Source organism: Coffea eugenioides, chromosome 11 (assembly GCF_003713205.1).
Source record: "Coffea eugenioides isolate CCC68of chromosome 11, Ceug_1.0, whole genome shotgun sequence".
Lineage (NCBI taxonomy): Eukaryota > Viridiplantae > Streptophyta > Magnoliopsida > Gentianales > Rubiaceae > Coffea > Coffea eugenioides.
This window is the reverse complement of record NC_040045.1, coordinates 5,937,725-5,957,500: the sequence shown is the minus strand read 5'-3', so window position 1 is coordinate 5,957,500 and position 19,776 is coordinate 5,937,725. Positions and strand designations below refer to the sequence as shown.

The following is a 19,776-nucleotide window of genomic DNA, read 5'->3' as shown; positions in this document are numbered from 1 at the left end:
TGTTAGTTGCACACATATCATATTTGCTTAAATCATTATCGGAAGATTAAACAGTTAATAAAAAGAGAGGAGATATATGATTATATGGTAATATTTCAAGATTAATTCAATCATTTTGCAAGGAATTTTCTTCCTCTACACAGACTCTTTACTACTAACGATTGAAGCTTTAAAGATTAGAAGTTTTTCTGCATCGTAAATCTCGTTCTTCCTTTTTGTACTTATTTTAAACGGATCATTTGTCAATCCTAATACAGTAATGCTAACCTAGGAGGCCAAAACGTCAGTTTTCCAAAGATAAGGGGTTTATTAGCAGCTTCAAAGAATTATAAGGGCTTCAAATGTTAATATCTACCCTTCCAAGGCCTGGCTCTATAAATATGCACTTCAACAATTATCGCTCAATTGTCACGAGCCGCAAAATTATACAGGACCCATCTTGCACTATTTGATGAAATGACCCGACCCGGGAGATAGTAGAAGGATTCATATTCAATCCTTCGATCGAGCTTTTCTGTTTCAAAATTTCTCAATGGCGACCGTTCCTGGCTCCGGCCGGGCGACTGAGGCTCGATCCGGAGGGAAAATAGTGACGAATCGCCGGCGGAAGCTCACAACCGCCACCCCCTACGACCGTCCACCTCAGCCTGCACCTCAGGAAAGCCCTAATTGGCTGACTGGCGTAATTTTCCCTGCTACACGCAAGATTGCATCAGGTGCTGCTAAAATTTTGTCTACCGTCTTCGATTCGTCGTCGTCTTCGTCGTCCTCTTCTTCCGACAGCGAGGCTGCTAGCGGTACCCCTTCCTCTTGAGCATTTCTGTTATGTTTCTGATGAATTTTGATGTGGATTCCTTTGGTTTTATTGCACATTGAACTGTTGCATGTAAATTGAGGAAATATATGTGGGTTAAGATATTTTGAGGGACGTGGTGAGAATTTGGAACAAGCTTGTGTAAAGGAAATGAGCAAAATTTGAGAAATTTATGAGTGACTCGTGTTGCGAAGCATATGTGAGTTTTGCCCTAACTTGGGATTTCAAACTAATATGGACTGTTTTTTCATAGCCAAATGTACTGAAAGTTTCTTACTTTATGAAAAACAAAGTTAAAAGTTTCTTCCTTTTTGAAGAGATAACATTAGAAACCAAGTGCAGTTTTGTATCATGCTGCTACAGGCAATAGAAAAGTCAACAGCGTCAAGCAGGTATTGTTCATACGGGTAAAAAGTATGCAGGTCAATCAACCAGCTGTTGACAATATTTGCATTTGGAAACTTTGCGAATTGATATTTGCAGTGCAAAGGTTTATTGAAATTCCAGGATCTGCACGTGGATGGTCCTCTACTGTTCATGTATTCTTGAAATAGGATGTAAAAATTGTGTCTTTTTTCTTTTTATCTTTTATTCTAGTTGGTTTTTCTTCTGAAAAAAACACAAGAAAAAGGTGAAGACAATGTGAATTCTGCATCTTATTTTGCATGACCTGGAGCCCCTTTGAAAATATTGTTGTCTACTCTAAGTGGAGTAGATGTTCTATCTATTCATGTATAAGTTACTTATTCGTCTATTTACCAATAGAATAAAATATAGGAAACCAAACAAGCAAGTTCGTATATTTTTCTTTTCGTAAGTAGTGTTTATGTTTTCTTAATGCGCAAACATGGGTATATGTTATAGTTTCTTCATGTGCTTATAAGTGTTCTTGATATTACTTGTGTTAACTGCAATGCCTATATGTCCTTCACATATCTCATGTAGACACATCTCTGTCCCCATTATTTTCCTATTGAAGCACATGTTTTTTGGGTGGTTATTTTTCTGTGAAATAGGCAAGTTGTTTGTCATTGATGTGAATATTGTTGGAGATATCCTTGTTCATTTTATATCCATTGTGCAAAATGATGGTACCATGCTGCTCTGTTAAAAAGCTGTTGCATATTTGTAAAATACCTAATATCTTCATACAACTCATGGTTTCTGGCATAACTTCTATTATTGGCTAGTAGATTAATCCTACAGGATTTTGTTGGCAGTGGCTTTCCTGTTTGAGATAAAAAAAGGATGTTTATTCTGTTTGATCTTATTAAAATAGTGTATTTCATTCAATAAATGCTGTTGACTTTTCTTTTATCAACTTCACCTCTGAAATTTAGATATGCCAAAATTTTGCAAGTTTGTCTTTCACATGCCACAAATGCCTTCGCATCTTTCAACTCTTTATCCATCAGGAGCTCCAATTTTTCTGGCTGACACTTGATATCGCTAATAGATCATTTGTTTTTGCAGATGATGATGCTAATCAATCAAACAAGGTAACTTCTTATTCCTTCAACTTTAGTTAGACATAGCACTAAAAATACTCCTCCATCCTGCAAGCATGTACTAAAAAAATCTTTCAATCTGCTCTGCAATTATTTTCCTTTCGTTTGATCATGAACTAATCTGGTGCTTTTTGCATAATCTTCATTTTTGGGTAAAAACATTTTGTTAAGCATTAGTTCATATGTTTAATATGTTTGTTTTACCGCAGAGAAGTACAAAACAAGCAGTGTACTTTCATTTTATTGTTGCAACATATCACTCAGCGCAGGGCCACCTGTGTGGGGTCAGGTCAGGTGATGGTCAACAAATTAAAATAGTCACGGAATGGTTGAAGATTTGAGTTAAACTAGAGAGAAAAATGATTTTTTTTTCCAACTTGGTGGTACTAAGTGCAGAAGCATTTACTAGTGGGGTCCTATGCTGAGCCTTGGCTAAACTAACCTAATTCAGCTCTCCATAACATAGCCAAAACTGGGCTGCTTTTTTTTCATGATTAGTTGATTGAATACAAAGGCAACTGTAAAGTTTTCTGGACGTGTTAATTAATTTTTATGTTTTATTTATTACTGACTTTAGCTGTAATGAGTCCTCATATTCGGAAACCATTTCCCAATATTTAAAAAATGTAGAAGTTTTGATGGATATAATCTAGTGTGTAGCTTTTTTCCCCCCTTTTCTTCTTCTTTTGCTTAGTATCCTTGGTGTGACTTCATTTGAACTAATCCTGAGTTTCTCAGATTCAGAGAAACATGATGAAAGAATGAAAAATGGAAAACAAAATATGGAGGCTGATCTTTTGGCCCAATTTAGAACTTAGAGGAAATTTTAATAAAAACTAGCAAAAGATTGCAACTGAACATTTGTACAATGGAGCCAGTGTATAGAATGTAAATCCTGGTTGCTAAGTACTACAATGTACTACCCATAAATGGAATGAAGAATTGTTCTTGGCTTTAGTTGAATCCCGGAAAAGAGAATAGTTCCTCCTCAATGTTTAAAACGTAACAAGCACTTTGCCATGTTGACTTTCAGTCAAAGATTCTATGGATTAACACCCTTATAAATTTTTATCAAAATGACTAGGCAGCCCTCCAATACAGACTAAATGACAGTCAGGCCTTGTAATCAAAGATAGTTTCACTGTAACCCCTATCATTACAATTTACACTTAAACCATCTTATCTTGAGTTATTATTTATTCGTGGACAAAATCCTGCTTATGACACACTATATGATAGATTTTGCGCAGATAATTTTGCCTTTTCTTTGTCTTAATGTTGCCTTTTTTTTTTCTTTTTCTTTTTTCCCAACTAGATTTCCAAATAAACTGTATACTAAATTACTTTTTGCTATAAAATATATTGGGTGATTGTTCATTATTGAGATTGGATGTATATAGATGCTTGATGTTTATGCAATTGAAATAATTTAGCAAATGAACTGAATAGGATGTAATCTAATGGACAAATGGTATGTGACTGTGTTTGTGCTAGGTGTTGATTTGGTTTAGGTGGAGTTGGATTTGAAATTGCCAAATGCGCCTAATCTGTTTAAATAACATTGAGAGAATCGGATTTGGCATCCACCAACAAGTGGGAGATTGCAGGACTTAAAATCTGTGAATTCCAAATCCCTAAATGAGGCATTATTTGACACCCTAGTCTTGTTTTCTCTACCTCACATTTTTTGGTCTCTTGACCCTCTATCTGACCCCTTGAGGTTCCTTCACGCTCTCTATCTTTCCCCTCTTGGTCCACTCCTGTCTTTGCTCTTTCCCATTTTTCTCTCTGCTTCATCTTGCCTCTAAGGTTTCATCTTTTATGTATAAAAGCTGCTCATTAATTGACTCTTTTTTGAATTCTTTGCTCCATATGTGATCTTGTGAGGTAGTATTTGATTCCTACTTTTGATTTCTGGAATCAGATGGTGCCTACTTTTGGTAAACTTTAATATTGCTGTGGCGTGTGCTTGTCTTGGGTAGCTTAGCATTGAGTGGAAGAGGTCCCTGGTAGTAATTAGGGTTGCTGCGGTTATATCCAATACAACTTTGTTTATGAGCGTAGGAAATAGGTACATGGACACTGTCTTCTTTGTGATTTTGTTTGGGAGTTTTGCAAACAATGCTTTCTGTTCTTTGTGATTTTGGGGCTTGTCTTGAGGGCAATATCTATGGTTATGATATGCACAACTCTGCATATATGCCTCAGCCATTCTGCTGCTTCTGGAAAAGGGAAATTTGCCAAATTGGTCTCTTATATTTTCAGAAAAAACTTCTTTAGTCCCTCACATTTAAAATCAGGTACAATAGTCCCTCAGATATAAAAAAGTTCGCCCCAATGGTCCCAAAACTCATTTTCGTTCACTTCTCTGGCCAACAAATGCATACGTCTTTTACGTGCCCATAATTTCAAGGGTAAAAATGAAAACACACTTTGTTGCTACTACGACATCAATCATTGTTTGCTTCCATTATAGTTTTCAATGGGTGAATTTCTTAGGTATCTTTTCTTGCTCTTCTTCTACTACTTGCAAGTAATCATACTGAAATTTTCTTCTTTGATTGGTGGCTTGGTTGCTTACAAATAGGGTTTTGGTAACTGAAAAAATGGGGGGGAGGAAGAAAGGGTTTGGTGGCTTACGTTTTCTCCTTTTTGTTTTTTTTGTTTTTGTTTTTTAAAAAAAAAAGAGAAAACAAAGTATATTTTCATTTTTGTCCTCAAAATTATGGGCGCGTGAGAGAGTGTGCACTTTTTGCCCGGAGGAGTGAGTGAAAATGAGTATTGGGACCAATTAGGCAGACTTTTTTATATGTGATGGACTATTGTTGCTGATTTTAAATGTGATGAACTAAAAAAGTTTTTTCTCAAAATGTGAGGGACCAATTTGGCAAATTTCCCTCTGGAAAAATGAATATGCTGTAAAGGGCTATTTTGGATATTCTAGATAGTCGATTTAAAATCATTGAATAATTTCATTTATCTACCAAAGCCAAACAATACAACTTATGCTAGAGATTTTAAATCTGTTCATTTTGAATTCATTTGGCTGAAATTGTTCCATAAATCCAAATCCACCCATCTAAAGGGACCCTATATGAATTTGACTGGGCTACGTATAAGATTCTTATCAACTATATTTGGGGGCAAAGCACAAGTACCTCTTATATTCTGAAGGGTTCATTGTCTGATCATATGCATCTGTTTTAAAAACAGAGATCTCAATTTATTTGAAAGAAGAAAACATGTAAACGACTGCAATAGTTAATGAAGAGCATGCTCGACGTGGATTATTGATCTTGAGAGCATGAACATGCAGTTTTTGTTACCAAATGGACTTGCACTATTGTTTGTGGATTTTTGTGATTGCTTTTATTTAAATTATGTTTTCATATGATATATGTGCATAGCAGTGCATGATCCAACTTGAAAAATAAGGTAAAGATGATGTTTGCATGCCCATTACACCATTGATTTTGGTCACTTTTCAAAAGGAAATACTTCGATCTGTTGTGCTTACGAGCAGTTTTCCCTGGCTTTTGATTTACTTAATAATTATTTTTCACAACCACTGGAGTGCGTGTTGCTTCTACTGTTTCTTTCATTTTGTTAGGCATTTGCCAATATAGCTGAAGTATATGAGATCACAATGAAATGTCTTTTATTCATTTCTATTTTTATTTCAGGATCGTGAAATTCCATCGGAAGCACTTGAATGTGTTGATAAGGAGCCTCAACTAAGTTTGTATAGCACTGTGACAAAGAGTGCAATTGAGCGACTGCTCATGCAGGAGAGTTTTTCTAGGTAATCAGAGAAATGGCAATGATTTGTTGATAGAAGATTATGTTTTGATGCTCACATTTGCTTGGCAGCTGATATACGGAAGGCATACAATGCTTTGTTTTTTGCTGGTGCTTTTGACATCTACTAAGCTGTTTGCCTTTCCTTTTTTGTGGCCTTAAGTCTTTGTATCTCAGAAATTGTTTGTTGAGAACATCTTTGATAGTTCTACTAATGAAAATTATGTACAGAAAGTTTGTACCTTACTTTGCCTAGTAGTTAGGTTAACCTGCATCACAGCTCAGATTAAAATGATCCTTTGGTCTATTGTACATAATATTACTTTGATAAGTAAAAGATTGGATGCAGTGAACGAAGTTTAGTGCTTCAGATGTCTTCTTTTTTGTTTTAAGAGTGAACATTGTTGATATTCACATTGTATCTGGGCAGTAATAGGAAATGATAGGAAATGATCTAATCACCTGTTTTCCACTGTACTTCGTGATTGTCTCGTTGTCTAACCTGCAATTTCTTATTGGCCTATGATTTTATCAGGGAAGAGCGTGATAGACTTGTACAAATTATTGACTCTCGTGTCATGATGGGAGGGGAAGAGAATGTTCTACCTACTGGTGTGCCTGTTGGAACAGTTGGCAACGGTTTTATTTTATCTAACTTCTGTGGTAAGACATCTATGATCGCCAACTATAACTTAAATTATGTTTTCTTGTGCAGATACTGCTGATCTATGCACTAAAGCTGTTGCAGAAGCGAGGAAATGGCTAGAGGAGAAGAGAGTGGAATCAAGTCCGCTGTCAGACTTGGCTCACGAGTCTCATGGTTTAAGCCATATCAAACTTCAACGTGTTAGTAATCTTCTTTTTTTTATTCAAATCAATTTTTGGTGAAACTCGTGGTTTTGTGTTAGTCACTTATGTTAGTGGTCCTTGCGTTTTCTGCTTATACTTGACCTGCTTCGTAGTTTTAAATGTTTTCCCCCATTTCAGTTCATTTAATATCAGCTGTCTGATCCTGTTTTAATTTTGGAATGTTTTACATATGATCTCGTGTTCCCATTACGCATTCATACCTTTTCTCCTCCTCCTCCCTGCACTGTTAAAATTGTAAGGAGCTGCTTTTCAACTTTTTGGGAGCATAAGGATTTAATTTGCAAATATGTGGTCCAAAGTGCAACATTTTGGATCTTTATAAGCATATTATGCTTTTGAATGGTTCTTCTCATTTAAATGGATTTGCATTATTCTGAGTAATTCCCATTAGGGAACATCATTCAGTACTTGGTTTTCTTTAGGGCAAAGTTTATTTCCGGTCCTTGCATTCAGGAGCAATTTATGAAGCACACTGAATTTTGGTTCATCAGTAGAGTATTGTTGTCAACATTCTGAATGCCTAGCAGACGGTTAACAGACTTAGGTTTGGGATGGTAGGTGTAGAGTAAACAAAGTAGATTTGAGGTGTATAGAGGTACACGTAATTGAGTTGGCAGACATGAATGGTAGGTTAGGCAATAAATGGCTCCGCCACTTTTGTTGGATAAATCCATGCGGTTGCAGCATGTGATTAACTTTCCAGTATGAAGAGAAAAATGGGATTGGCTTCTTTTGTTAGGATTTGCCTAATTGATTCATGTTAATTCCATGGAGTGGAAGCTCTTGATGATTAAATGTGATTGGCTTATGTTGCTGCTTTCTTTTCCGGGAACAATGTTGGAAAATAAAATAGGAGTTTTTATTGCTAATAGAAACATGAATCTTGAGATGATATAGCAATGCTATGCAACTCAGAAGCATGAAACTTTTTAAATCAGCACCATTTTCATGTGGGACATATCTTGTACACAGATTTGCGTCCAGAATATCTTGGAATGTCTTCATATATAGTTTGGACATCTATTCTTGGACATTTGTAGTGTGCTTACAAAACTGTCATGTAATTAAGAGTGAATATTAGCAGTTGCTCTGTCATAATTAATAATGGGGGCTACAATAAGTAAATAAAAGGTAATGAACTGCTTGGAGAATTAGGTGGACACCAACACTATTGTATTTTCCAAAGTAAAAGGTAATGAACTAGGGGCTGCAACTTTAATTTCATGCTTACATTTTTGGGATTTTACTCGGTGTTAAACATGCGCTACTAAACCTGCTTTTTGTTGAAGTCATATAATTGACAAAATTATGATGTTCTAGACTCTTTGTTTAATGCAGAGTGAAAATGAAGCGGGCTCTCCTATTGATGTGGCCAAATCGTACATGAAGTCTCGTCCTCCATGGGCCTCTCCGCTTGCAGAACATATTGAACTGCGAACAGCATCAGCAATCCCATCAGAAATGACAAGAGAGCTTTTCGGGGAAAAAACACCAGCTTCATGTGGTGGCGGCTCTTTGTCTTCGTCCAAGGTAAATAGCTATAATTTGGTTTGCCATATATGAATTCTTAATTTTTTTTGATCCTTTCAGCATGTATTTTACTTTGAAAGGTGTGGCTGAGGTTTTTTTTTTTTTTTTGGGTAGTTATCCAAGCTTATTTCTTTTAGTGCAATCTTGATCCATGATCCAGTTGTGTTCTTTTTTAAAGTTAAAATAGTTAACTGCAGTTGGGATATTTGCTTTATGCAAAATAAGCTTAAAAAAAGACATATTTGGTGTATGTGATGATAGCTTGTTTCTTGTTTATTGTGTTTCTTTTGGAAGTTAATTTCATTTGCTGGGAGTTTGATTATGGTTCTGTTTTATCCAGATGAGCTTAGAAACAGACATATAAATGGAAGGAGTTTGACACTAGAAAAAGTTATCTCTAGTTACCTATTTGAAAAGTTTTTTTGTTACTTTCCATTATTTACATGCTTTTAGGTTTTGTTGAATGCCTTTTGCTTTGTAGTTTCTTCACTTTGCTGCTCAACTTGTAAATATACTCAGATGTGTGGTCTTGGAAAAATTTGCATTGTAAGTATTCTTAAATGATACCAATCAACTGCTATACTGTCTCCATGTGTGAAAAATGAAAAAAAAAAAACCTTGCTTATTTTTCACCTTATTGCATTTCTCTTTTTTCATTTTGGGACAAAACGATGAATTGCTGATAATATAAACAAAATAATATCCTCTTAATGTTGTTTCTCTTGTATCTCTTCTTCTGTTCCAACAATCTTCCAGAAAAGGAATTTTGCATCTTGTTCATGGAATATTGAGGAGGAAATACGAAGAGTACGATCAAAGGCTTCAGAGGATATGCTAAATTCCCTCTCTTCCTCAAAAATTGATCTGTCACCACTTGCAACTACGCTTAAACCCCGCCAGGACTCTTTAATAGCTGATGTACCAAATAGCAGAGGAGATTTGGGAAACAAATTGAACATTGTGACTGGTACTTCATCTGCTGATGCATCGGTACATTTGGCTGCAGGGTTGAACACTTCTATTGGAATTTCAGGTTTGTGATTACCTGCATGGTTGACCAACTATTAGTTGAGTAATCAAAGGATATTATCAAGTATTTCCATGATCAAAATTATTAACATCAAAAATGAAAAAACATGCTTGTGCGTTTTTGCAGCTTTGGAGACAAGACAAGATGACTTAGCAAATGAAAGTTTGACGCCCCATCGAGCTGCTATTGTTTCAGAAGAATACCAGGTACTTGTAATAACAAGATCTGATAGTTTTTGTATATTTTGTGCATGGGGGATGTTAATGCTCGGTCAGGTATATAGCTGTACATGCAGTTTAATATTGGAGCTGTTTCACCGTATATCTTATTGTGAAATTGAAAAGATTGTGTTGAGCAATGATTTTGGGTTTCCATTCTGTGGTTGCCTATCTACATTTTTCCATTAAACAAAGGACTTGGAAGCTTTCAAGATTACTGATGAATGTCCTGGTTCAAAGTCCAATCACGTTACTCTGGATCTTGCCACAGAGCACCTTGATGGTATGGTACCCTCTTCTTTTCATAATGCATGTCTTTCTTTGTGATGGAAATTGTAGTAATATTCTCATTTTGGATATGATCTTAATTTTCTATGTGAAGTGCATGATAACATCATCTCAACCTGATTTTTGTTTGACAATCCCAAAAGGAAAAGTCACTTATCATTCGAGTTTCTTGAGATCCAGATAGACTGGTTTAACTTGAACATAGCATTAATTTTTTACATGATGGTAGCTTGGAAATCATCCAGACGAACTGTTATCTGAATTTGCTAATTTATCATATGTGCTTTTATCTGGAAAATTCTGTCCAAAACAAATTGAGTGAGAAGAAATATCTACGGACTTTGGTATCGTTATGGGAATTCCTTTTACTTCCAAGGCTTTTACCTCCTAAAGCTGGCAAAGTGAGTATCTAGTCCCCCAAAGTTTATGGTGATTTGGTGCTCCATTCTTTTGCTTGCCTACTGGGTAATTTGGTCCCTTAGTTTCTAGCACAGATTTACGAGGGAAACAATTTTTTTCGATTAGCTTCAGGCATTTTGTCATAAAAAGAAAGGAATGAAAAATGCCTCTGAATATTTCATATTTGTTTCCCTGAGGTAATAAATATTTGAATTGATAAAGTTTTTTGCGCTTATACCTTTTGTGTGTTTTTTGTGTTAATAACCAAGATCTGCTTTGGCATCTTTTTTCAAACTATTGACTTTACCTCCATGAGGTAATGGACAAGTATCACGTGCTCTCATAGTTTAAACTATGCGTTCATCACACTATTCCAGTTTAAGTGGTTACGATATCAAAACGACTGTTTAAATTGAACATGACCTACCTTTGGGTGGTTAGGCTGACTAACGGAGTTAGTTTTGCACTCAATTGGTTCATTGACACCTAGATATCTCTTCTCCGCCACCAACCCACTCAGTGTCAAATACCATGACTTGAACGAACAGCAAAATATTTTCGTGACCTAATACCTATTAAAGATATTTTATGGTAGAATTTATATTTGCCACTTGGTAAAGTTCTATTAACTATTGTTGAATAAATTTTACTAGCATTTCTCATATCTGTAATATTCCAATGAATAAAAAGAAACTGTTCTGTCCAGTGCCATCAAACCACTTTCCTTTTTACAGTTGTGATAAAATCACTTGATTTTTTTTCAACATTTAAAATCACTTGATTTTTTCTGCATCTGATTTTGGTAATGCAAATTCTTTTTGCTCCCAAGTTTTTGTCCCCTTAAAGTTCGCAGGGAGTATAATAGCCCAGCCTATGTAGCTTGTGATTCAAAGGTCCATTGCATTGCTTGTCCACTTGGTAATGTGGCGCCTTAGTTTCTGGCACAGGTTTATAAGGCACTTGTGAGTGAATCAATTTTTAGATTAGCTTGAGGCAGTTTTAAGGTTCGCTTCCATAGTTTAGACTCTGCATTTGTTAAATCCTTATGTTCAAAGTGATTCCCATATTCAAACTATTGTTTAAGTTGAAGATGAGCTACCTTTGGGTGGTTAGGTTGACTAATGGAGTTCTTAGTGCACTTGATTGGTTCATGGACTAAAGTGGGAGAGATGGGTTTGGGTAAGGAGTCTTGATATTGAGCATTCCCATATTTTTAGTCCCTCTTAAGTCAATTATTCTATGTTTTGTTGTCTACAATAATCACATTATTTGTGGAATTTATTCAATTCTATGGTCAGAGGAAGGTGATTGACCAAAAGACCCCTAGATTTGATCAATGCAAGACAATTTTATTCCGAATAAAATCAACCATCATGGGAAGATTTTGTAGAGGGAGGAGGATATAATAACATAAAACAAAAGGATGCAGATTTGTTTGAATTGAATAAAAGTGAGCGGAGTAGAGAGCATAAATATACCAAAAAAATCTGAGAAAATATGCAAATCAGCGAAGAATATATTACAGCAACCAATGGAAAGAAAAAAAGATTTATCATAATAGAAAATAAGTGGTTTTATGACTTGTGGAGTTATTAGGGAATTATTGCTCTTCTACTACATGATCTGTAATCATAGATGTAGTTTCCCTGAAGTGGAAAGATGAAATTAAATATCAAAGTGGTCCCTCCTCCTTCCCAAACATAGGTGGAGACTTGACTACTAATCTGGTTGAGCATCATTCATGAAGTCAATGCATTTCGGAAATAAATGTGTGTGATCTGAGATTACAATGGGATACATGATGTCCAGCCCTTGGCTTGCCAAGTCAGTATTTTCTACATGCTGATTTGAGTGGGGCACTGGAATTGTCCTATATTAAGTATCTTAAGCTTCATCTTCCGGTGACAGCTGCTGTAAACCGACTGTTCAAAAAGTAAGCCTTATATTTCTGTGATGTATTGTTGTTGTAAGAATGATTTCTCATTAACCAGAAATCTGTTTACAATTGCAGTTTCTGTTCATCGTTTACTGACATTAGCATAGAGTTCTTAATCAATGAGTTGAATATGCATTTATCATTTGGCAATGTGTGGAATGAAGGAAAAGTCGTTATTTTTTTGGAAACCATTTGGTCATTGTGGCTCAAGAATCTCTGGAGCTGGAGATCCATTAAAAATATTACCTCCATAATGGCACTTTACATCTTTCAAATAGATGTTTTTGCTCCAATATGTTTGTTAAAGAGTAAGCAAACATCACCAATAAAACTATTTTGCAGTACTTTGAGTGCTACTCGGTTCCTATGAAACTTTCTGAAAACCAACAAATCTTATTCTAAAAGGTGGTTACATTTGCGTGCCCTGTTGTTTGGCCATACTAAGGTTATACCTATTGAGGTTGGAAAACCATGGTCAGACTCCTTCCGCTGCTATTTTCCAATTAAAGGAAATAAAAATAAAAGCCCAATCATTGTCTTCCTGGCATGCTTTTTTCCTTGCCTCCCGTATGTAGTTCAAATTTATCCGCCCTAGATCTCTCTGCCAGCCAACTCGCCCAGGGCCAAATACAATGGCTTGAACCTTCTTTTTCTTTTTTTTCCCATACTGAATCCTAGTAAAGAAATATTAGGGTAGAACTTGTATTGGCCACCCTGTTAGTTATAGTGCCAGCAGTTGAATGAATTTTAATAGCAGATCTCATATTTTTAAGCATTCTAATGAATATTAAGGTAATGTTTCCAGAGCCATGTACTGTTTCTCTTCCACCCCCTTCCCCTTCCCTCTACTAATTGCTTGCTCCCTTATCCCAATTCTATTGATTTATACCACATCTTTACCTGCTGGGAAACACTGGGTGAAAGAAGAGTGGTGATGGGACTTCAGAGGCCTCCTAGGTGACAGCTGGACTGTGGAGGGAGGTTCAGGGAGGTTGAAGGGTAATTGAAAGAGGGTCAAGACTTGAGATCATCATTGACTAGGGCTAACATGGGTTGGAGGCCGTTGGGAAGCTGTGTGTGTGACAGTTGGGTTATTGGGGTGGGGGGAAAAGGTTATGTGTTCTAAAGGAAAGGAGGTGGCAGCCCTGGTGGGTTAAAAGCGTAAGTTGAGATTTTGTGTCTAGTCTTAATTTTCCTGTATTCATGAAATATTTAACTTTGACACTATCTAGGTTATAAGGAGAGGGTCTATGTGTACTGGTCTGTTGCAAGGTGCTGAGGTGCAGGTAAGTGCTTTAGGGTCCAAAAGCTAGTACAGGTGAATCTGTTGGGAGTTATTGTAGCATGATAATATAAATGAGTTTATTCTCAATTTAAAAAATGAGTGGATATCATATAATTTACTATCTTGTGGGCACCACAAGTAGATTGAAAATTTTGTGGTGCATTTACAGAATTTAATCAAAAAATTGATGAGGCAGTTCCAAAATTAATTCCTTGTACAAACCAAAATTCCTATGGACAGCATCTCATATAAGAGGGTGAGAATCTCACCTTCACATTTTTATTTCACAATGTTCATTGGATGTTACTTTTGAGGGCGTCTAACTGTAGAATTTTGAACCTCAAGGGGAGGTAATAGCCACATCAAGGGGTCTAACTGTAATTCTTTTGAACCTCAAGGGGTTGTAGTATGGCCACAATAGAAGGTGTGCAAATTTATTTTTGCCTATTCTTGATCAATAAATTTGAAGTAGTTCTTAGTGAACAAACATTTTAATGATCAATGTAGCAACTAAAAGACTATTTTGTAAATCAAGGTAAGAGGCACAATTTTGTAAATCAAGGTAAGAGATAAAAGTCTATTTTGTAAATCAAGGTAAGAGAGTAGTTTATGTCAGTTGTAAAAGTTACAGCAGCAATTGTCTTTCAATATTTGAAGAAAACTTGCTTGTATTCTTTTTCTTGATTTTGCTTTTGGCTGAATACTGGAGCTTTGGATGAATCTTCATCTGAAATTCCGCGTTTACATTACATCATGCACAGAGCCAAGATCAAGTCAGACAAAAGTTTCTCCAGCAGGAGTGAGAGAATTTGATGAAATAGGAAATGACAATGGTCTTCATACTTCGCAAGAAAGGTAAAATATTGTTTTCCATTTGCTTGCCATATGTTGATCATTAAAAGTTCCACCTAATCGATTTTCCTCTTTTGAAGGGGTTTGTCTTTAGAAGTGGGAACCAGAGAAATTGATGGGCAAGCTCCTGATGGAAACGAAAATGCAGATGGAAATGATTTGGGTACTACTAGTAGCATTCCCCTTGAAGATGCGTGTGAACTTATAAGTGAAGCCTCCGTTGAAGTCCCAATTGTGGATGAAACGAATGGTTTTGGGAATGTATCACAAACAAGTCCCGTTGTGCATTATGAGTTGTCGCAAGAGCCAACTCAACCTTACATAGATAAGGTAGCCCAGAAGGCTGATGGCAAGGCGGTCAAAAAAGAAGCTAAGAAACCAGGTAAATACAACCGGAGAGGCCGGGGAAGGGGTAAATAGTGTTTCTCTTCAGGCATTGCTGCTTGAGTTGTACACTAGCCTAAATTTAGGTATTCCACTTAGGTCTGTTGTAGAATCAAGGGTGCTAATGTTAGGCAGAAAGAAGTGTACTATTTAGTGTTTAAGCAATTGCAGGTTCAGTGTTGTATTAGTCATATTTATTTTGATTTAAATATGGGAAAATTTATTTTGATTTAAATATGGGAAAAACTTTTGCTCTTTTTTTTTTAATGTGTTTCATGAACTGTGCTTGCTCACCACCTTTGTAGGAATATAGATGGCATGCAAATTACTACTTTTTGGAGGAGGATAGAGAATAGAAATATAAAGCTAAGACATGGGGTATTATGTTTGCATTTAAGAGCATAACATTCCTATCTTTTTGAACTTTAGTAAAGCTATCTCGTAACTTGTTTTCCCTTGAAAGGGTCTTATAACATGTTTGAACATCTAATTGTGTTAATCTATGAGTTGCCTTCGTGTTTCACTTACATTTGGTGAAACCTTAAGAAGCCTTTCTTTTTGTGTGCCAAAACTTGGTTAGACTCGGTCTTCATAGACTCAATGGTCTAGATTGTGTCACGTCACTTTATATCATGGTTATGTTTCTGATTGACAAGATTTTGGCTCGAGAATAAGGAACAATGGACACTTTATATCATGGTTATGTTTTGATTGACAAGATTTTGGCTCGAGAATAAGGAACAATGGACACTGGAAATTGGAAATCACTTCACATTACTTTATATATTCTTCTTTAGGAAATATGCACTTCTAATCCTCAAAATTTGGTGGTTGGACCAAATTGGTCCTTAATATTTTAGCCAAAATATATGTGGTTCTCAAAGTATTTAATTTCGAACAAATTGGTTCCTAATGTTTCAATCCAGACAAATATAGTCTTTAAAGTGTATTAATTGATCAAATAAATCCCTCGTGTTTTTATAAAATCTTAAGAAAATGAGCTCATCACCAGCTTGTCTAAAGAAGAAAAGATCACTCCTAAATGCAAATGTGATCTTAGTATATGATAACAGCACAGGTACCTTGGTACTTCCTTTTGCCAATCAAGAATGGTAGAGGGAAGAGAGCCAAAAAAAGAGGTGAGCCCGCGCGAGAATTATTGAAAATGCCTCGATCCTCGATCTATAGAATAAAGGTGTTAGCACTTCACTAATAAGATAAAATTTGGCGAGGCAAAACCTACTCATAACCAATGTTTTTAAACTCGGACCGGTCAGTGAACCGGAGAGGTGGCCGGTTCGCGGTTCGACCGGTCCAACCGGCCGGTTCAAAGGTTCACTGTTTTTTTTTTTTTTTTTTTTAAGCAGGTTTCATTCTACACTTGAACTTTACCAACATAAGTTCATTTAAGTTATGATAATAATAAATTTTCTAAAAGTTATACACAAAACATGGAATGATAAATATAATTAAAATATCATAATTCACCACAAGTTTTCATAAATTCATTATAAACATAAATTGATACAATCCAAATGTGCACCAATTATCACAAATAAAAACACAAAAAATAAATAAATTAAATATTGAAATTCTTTTACAACCCTTAAAAAAATCCATAAAAGAGTTCAAGTTAAGACAAACTATTTGAATAGCAAACTTTTATCAGTGGCATGATAAGCAACCACACCACCTTCACAATTTCATCAACTTAAGCTGAAAAAGTTAAAATTTTATTATAAAAATATAAATCTAATTGCTCAAACTAAAAAAAACTAAAAATTTTTGAAAAACAAATATACAATTAAACACATAAAAAATTAATTGCTACTAAACATTACTAATTAACATGTTATATTAAATTCAATGATCCTATACCATTAATTATTTTAAAATTCAATTATCAATAGCTTCGATTATGTGTCAACTACCATATTTTTGACCAACCCAATGTTATTATTTGTAATTCCTACCCAATTCCTACACGGATGTGCACTACTTTTGCAAAAATTTCATCCTTAATTAATCGAATAAAAATAAAACAAAAATGAGAGAAACATATGAAAATTGAGGGGAAAAAGAAGAAAATGCAAAAAATCAACTAAAGATAATAATATAGAAAAAAACCTTGAAAAGAAAAAAATTAAACTTACTAAAATGTTGGAAAACAAGAAAAGTTGAAATTTTCAACTTGTTTACAATCTGCTAAAGATAATAACCTGATAATAATGGTGAAGACTTGAGAAAATCTTGTTGTGGATATTTGGGTTAAAAATGGTTAAGAAGAAAAAATTGAAAAAAAAAAATAAGAGAAGAACTTGATGTTTTATTATATTTTTTAGTCAAGTATAATTCTCAACAAACTTAAGTATAGTCTAGCGGTAAGATTGTCATATTTAAACTTGGAGACCCAGGTTCGAATCTTAGCTACACCATTCTTGATATTTTGTTGAAGAATTTAAAAAACCGCCGGTTCACGGTTCTTAACGGTTCGCACGGTTCGTCCGGGTTTCAACGGTTCTCCATGAACTTCCGGCTTTAACATTAGACCGGACCGGTGACATGGCCGGTTCGCGGTCCAACCGGCCGGTCCGGTCCGATTCTGAAAACATTGCTCATAACAAGTTATTGAGTTTGACTTTCAGGGCTATCCACTTAAAGGCTTAATGATTAAAAAGAACACAAAATGCCACCAAAATATAATAATAATAATAATAATAAATTAAAAGAAAAATAAAATATTGAAAAATTACAAAAAGATATAAAATAATTGTAAGATAATCATTTTTAGCCAAATCAAAATAATTGGTAGATTTACCAATTATATAATTTGTAGATCAAAGTATATGAAAATGCATGTACAAATTTAGGTTCAATGCACAAAATAGATTCTTTATCCTGGTATTAAATTGGGTGTTTATAGAGTACCTTATTTTTTAAGAGTATAAGGTATGTAAGGATCGAAGACAACCAAGTGGAAGAGATAAGCAATGTAAAGATCACAAATGTAACAATAAGTAAATAAAAAGGAAAGAATTGCAAACCAATTAACTACTCAACTCCTCTTGAGCTTGTAGATTAATTCAAACAAGCTTCTTCAAGTTGATGAATTACAATCACTCTTGTATACAAAGGAAGGTTCACTTCCTCCTTGCCCCGAACACCACTCGGTCAAGCCAGGAAGTTTTATTATCCCTCAGAACAACCCTCACAGAGCTACACTCATGAAGTATTCACTCACAAATGAAAAGCTTCCAATGAACCTCACACCACTAAGACTACAAATCTTCTTTGAAGAGTATTTTCTCACTAAAATCACTCTAGATCTTTTGTATCTTCAGTGTGCAAAAGTTATTTGAAATATCTGACCAACCACTATTTATATAGGATCAAGAAAGTGCCTCATTAATGCTTCTAACGGATAGAAAGTAGCTGAAAAGTCAACTAGCCGTTGGAGTGTCGGACGTCCGATATTCCTGTTTTTTGCGTCCGACAGCAGGCAGTGAGTTTAAGAGATTTTCTTCAATTCTTTCGGACGTCCGGTGCAAGCTCTTTGTGCGTCCGACAGCAAACAAAGAGATTTGAGAAATTATCTTGTTTCTATCGGACGTCCGGTGGAGACATATTCAGCGTCCGATAGTTTCGTCGACTTCGAAGGATCATATCGGACGTCCGAAGCATGTGTCCGAAGTTGTGCAATGATTATCGGACGTCCGGTACTGTCATCACAAGCGTCCGACAGCTTTCAGCAACCTTTGTCTTCTTTCAATTGCACTTGTTCATGGAATCAAATAACTTCATAACTGAAAATATATCTTGAAGAGATATTAGTATCATCCATTTGTTTTGTTAACATCAAAAGATAGGGATCAAGATCAACAAGGTATGCCATAGAGATTACATACAAATAATGAAAAAGTCAAAAAATTTTTAAAAATTAAAAATTTAAGTGCAATGTGTTCTAAAAAATACTACAATTTAATACCGAAATAAATCACGTGTTGGTGCATGTTCTCTATTTGTTAATTTGTTTCTCTTTCTCAATAAAACTAGATTAAGAATTATAATTTGTACGTGCACCTATGCTTCTATGTATAAATTGAATAATTGGAAAATGTATAAGTTATCTTAATTTGATCAAAAGTGATTACCTTAAACATTTTTTTGTCAAAAGTGATTGCCCTAAACTTAAATTTACTTTACATTTTTTGAAGTTCTTAAATTTTTTTTACGATTTTTATCTAGATTTTCGATACTTTCTTATAGAGTGTCGTGCATTTATATATCATATTAATAAAATTTCTTACATTTAAAAAACATGAAGTGCCAATTTGGTTAATTAATGTACTTTAAGGCCAACGTTTGTTCAAACTAGAACCTCAGATACCAATTTGGTCAAAATTGAATACTTTAGGGAATACATTTGGGGCATCCCACATCGGAAGTACCAAGAGGAAAGGAAAGGTTTAAAAACTTGGGTCCCTGGTTAATTATTTTGGACTAGTGGATTTTGTCCCAAAAATTGCTTGATTCAACCCTTGGACCTTAGTCATGACAGTTGGTAATATCTTCTAGAATCCAGACACCTGAGTCTAACCGCAACCTAGTATGGGCCACACCTCACCTCTGGAGTCTGAGCACCTCTAGAACCCATACGAGTCACTTTTAGAATCTGAGCATACGAGTCACCCTAGAGTTTGACTACAACCAAGTACGAGCTACTTTTAGAGTCTGAACATATGAGCCACCTCTAGAGTCTGACCACAACTAAGTACAAGCCATCTTTGAAGTGGATTTGGGTCTAAGAGTTATTTGAGTTAACCCTTGAACTCAAGTCGTGACAACATTTATTATGGTTAAACCA

At 35.3% G+C, this 19,776-nt stretch overlaps 1 protein-coding gene across 2 annotated transcripts; it reads left to right on the top strand.

Annotated features, from left to right (window-relative positions):
- Positions 1 to 495: 495 nt before the first annotated feature.
- On the top strand, positions 496 to 15,147 carry LOC113752945 (protein KAKU4). Of its 2 annotated transcripts, none has more exons than XM_027297003.1 (11): positions 496 to 797; positions 2,288 to 2,313; positions 6,006 to 6,124; positions 6,656 to 6,732; positions 6,836 to 6,966; positions 8,329 to 8,520; positions 9,277 to 9,553; positions 9,677 to 9,756; positions 9,964 to 10,051; positions 14,438 to 14,531; positions 14,609 to 15,147. In XM_027297003.1, the coding sequence occupies exons 1-11, from the start codon at positions 533 to 535 to the stop codon at positions 14,946 to 14,948; spliced, it is 1,689 nt and encodes a 562-aa protein (XP_027152804.1). In that variant the 5' UTR covers positions 496 to 532; the 3' UTR covers positions 14,949 to 15,147. The 2 variants fall into 2 exon arrangements, with proteins under 2 accessions (XP_027152804.1, XP_027152803.1); XM_027297002.1 differs by having other exon boundaries at positions 6,656 to 6,759.
- The last annotated feature ends 4,629 nt before the right edge of the window (positions 15,148 to 19,776 follow it).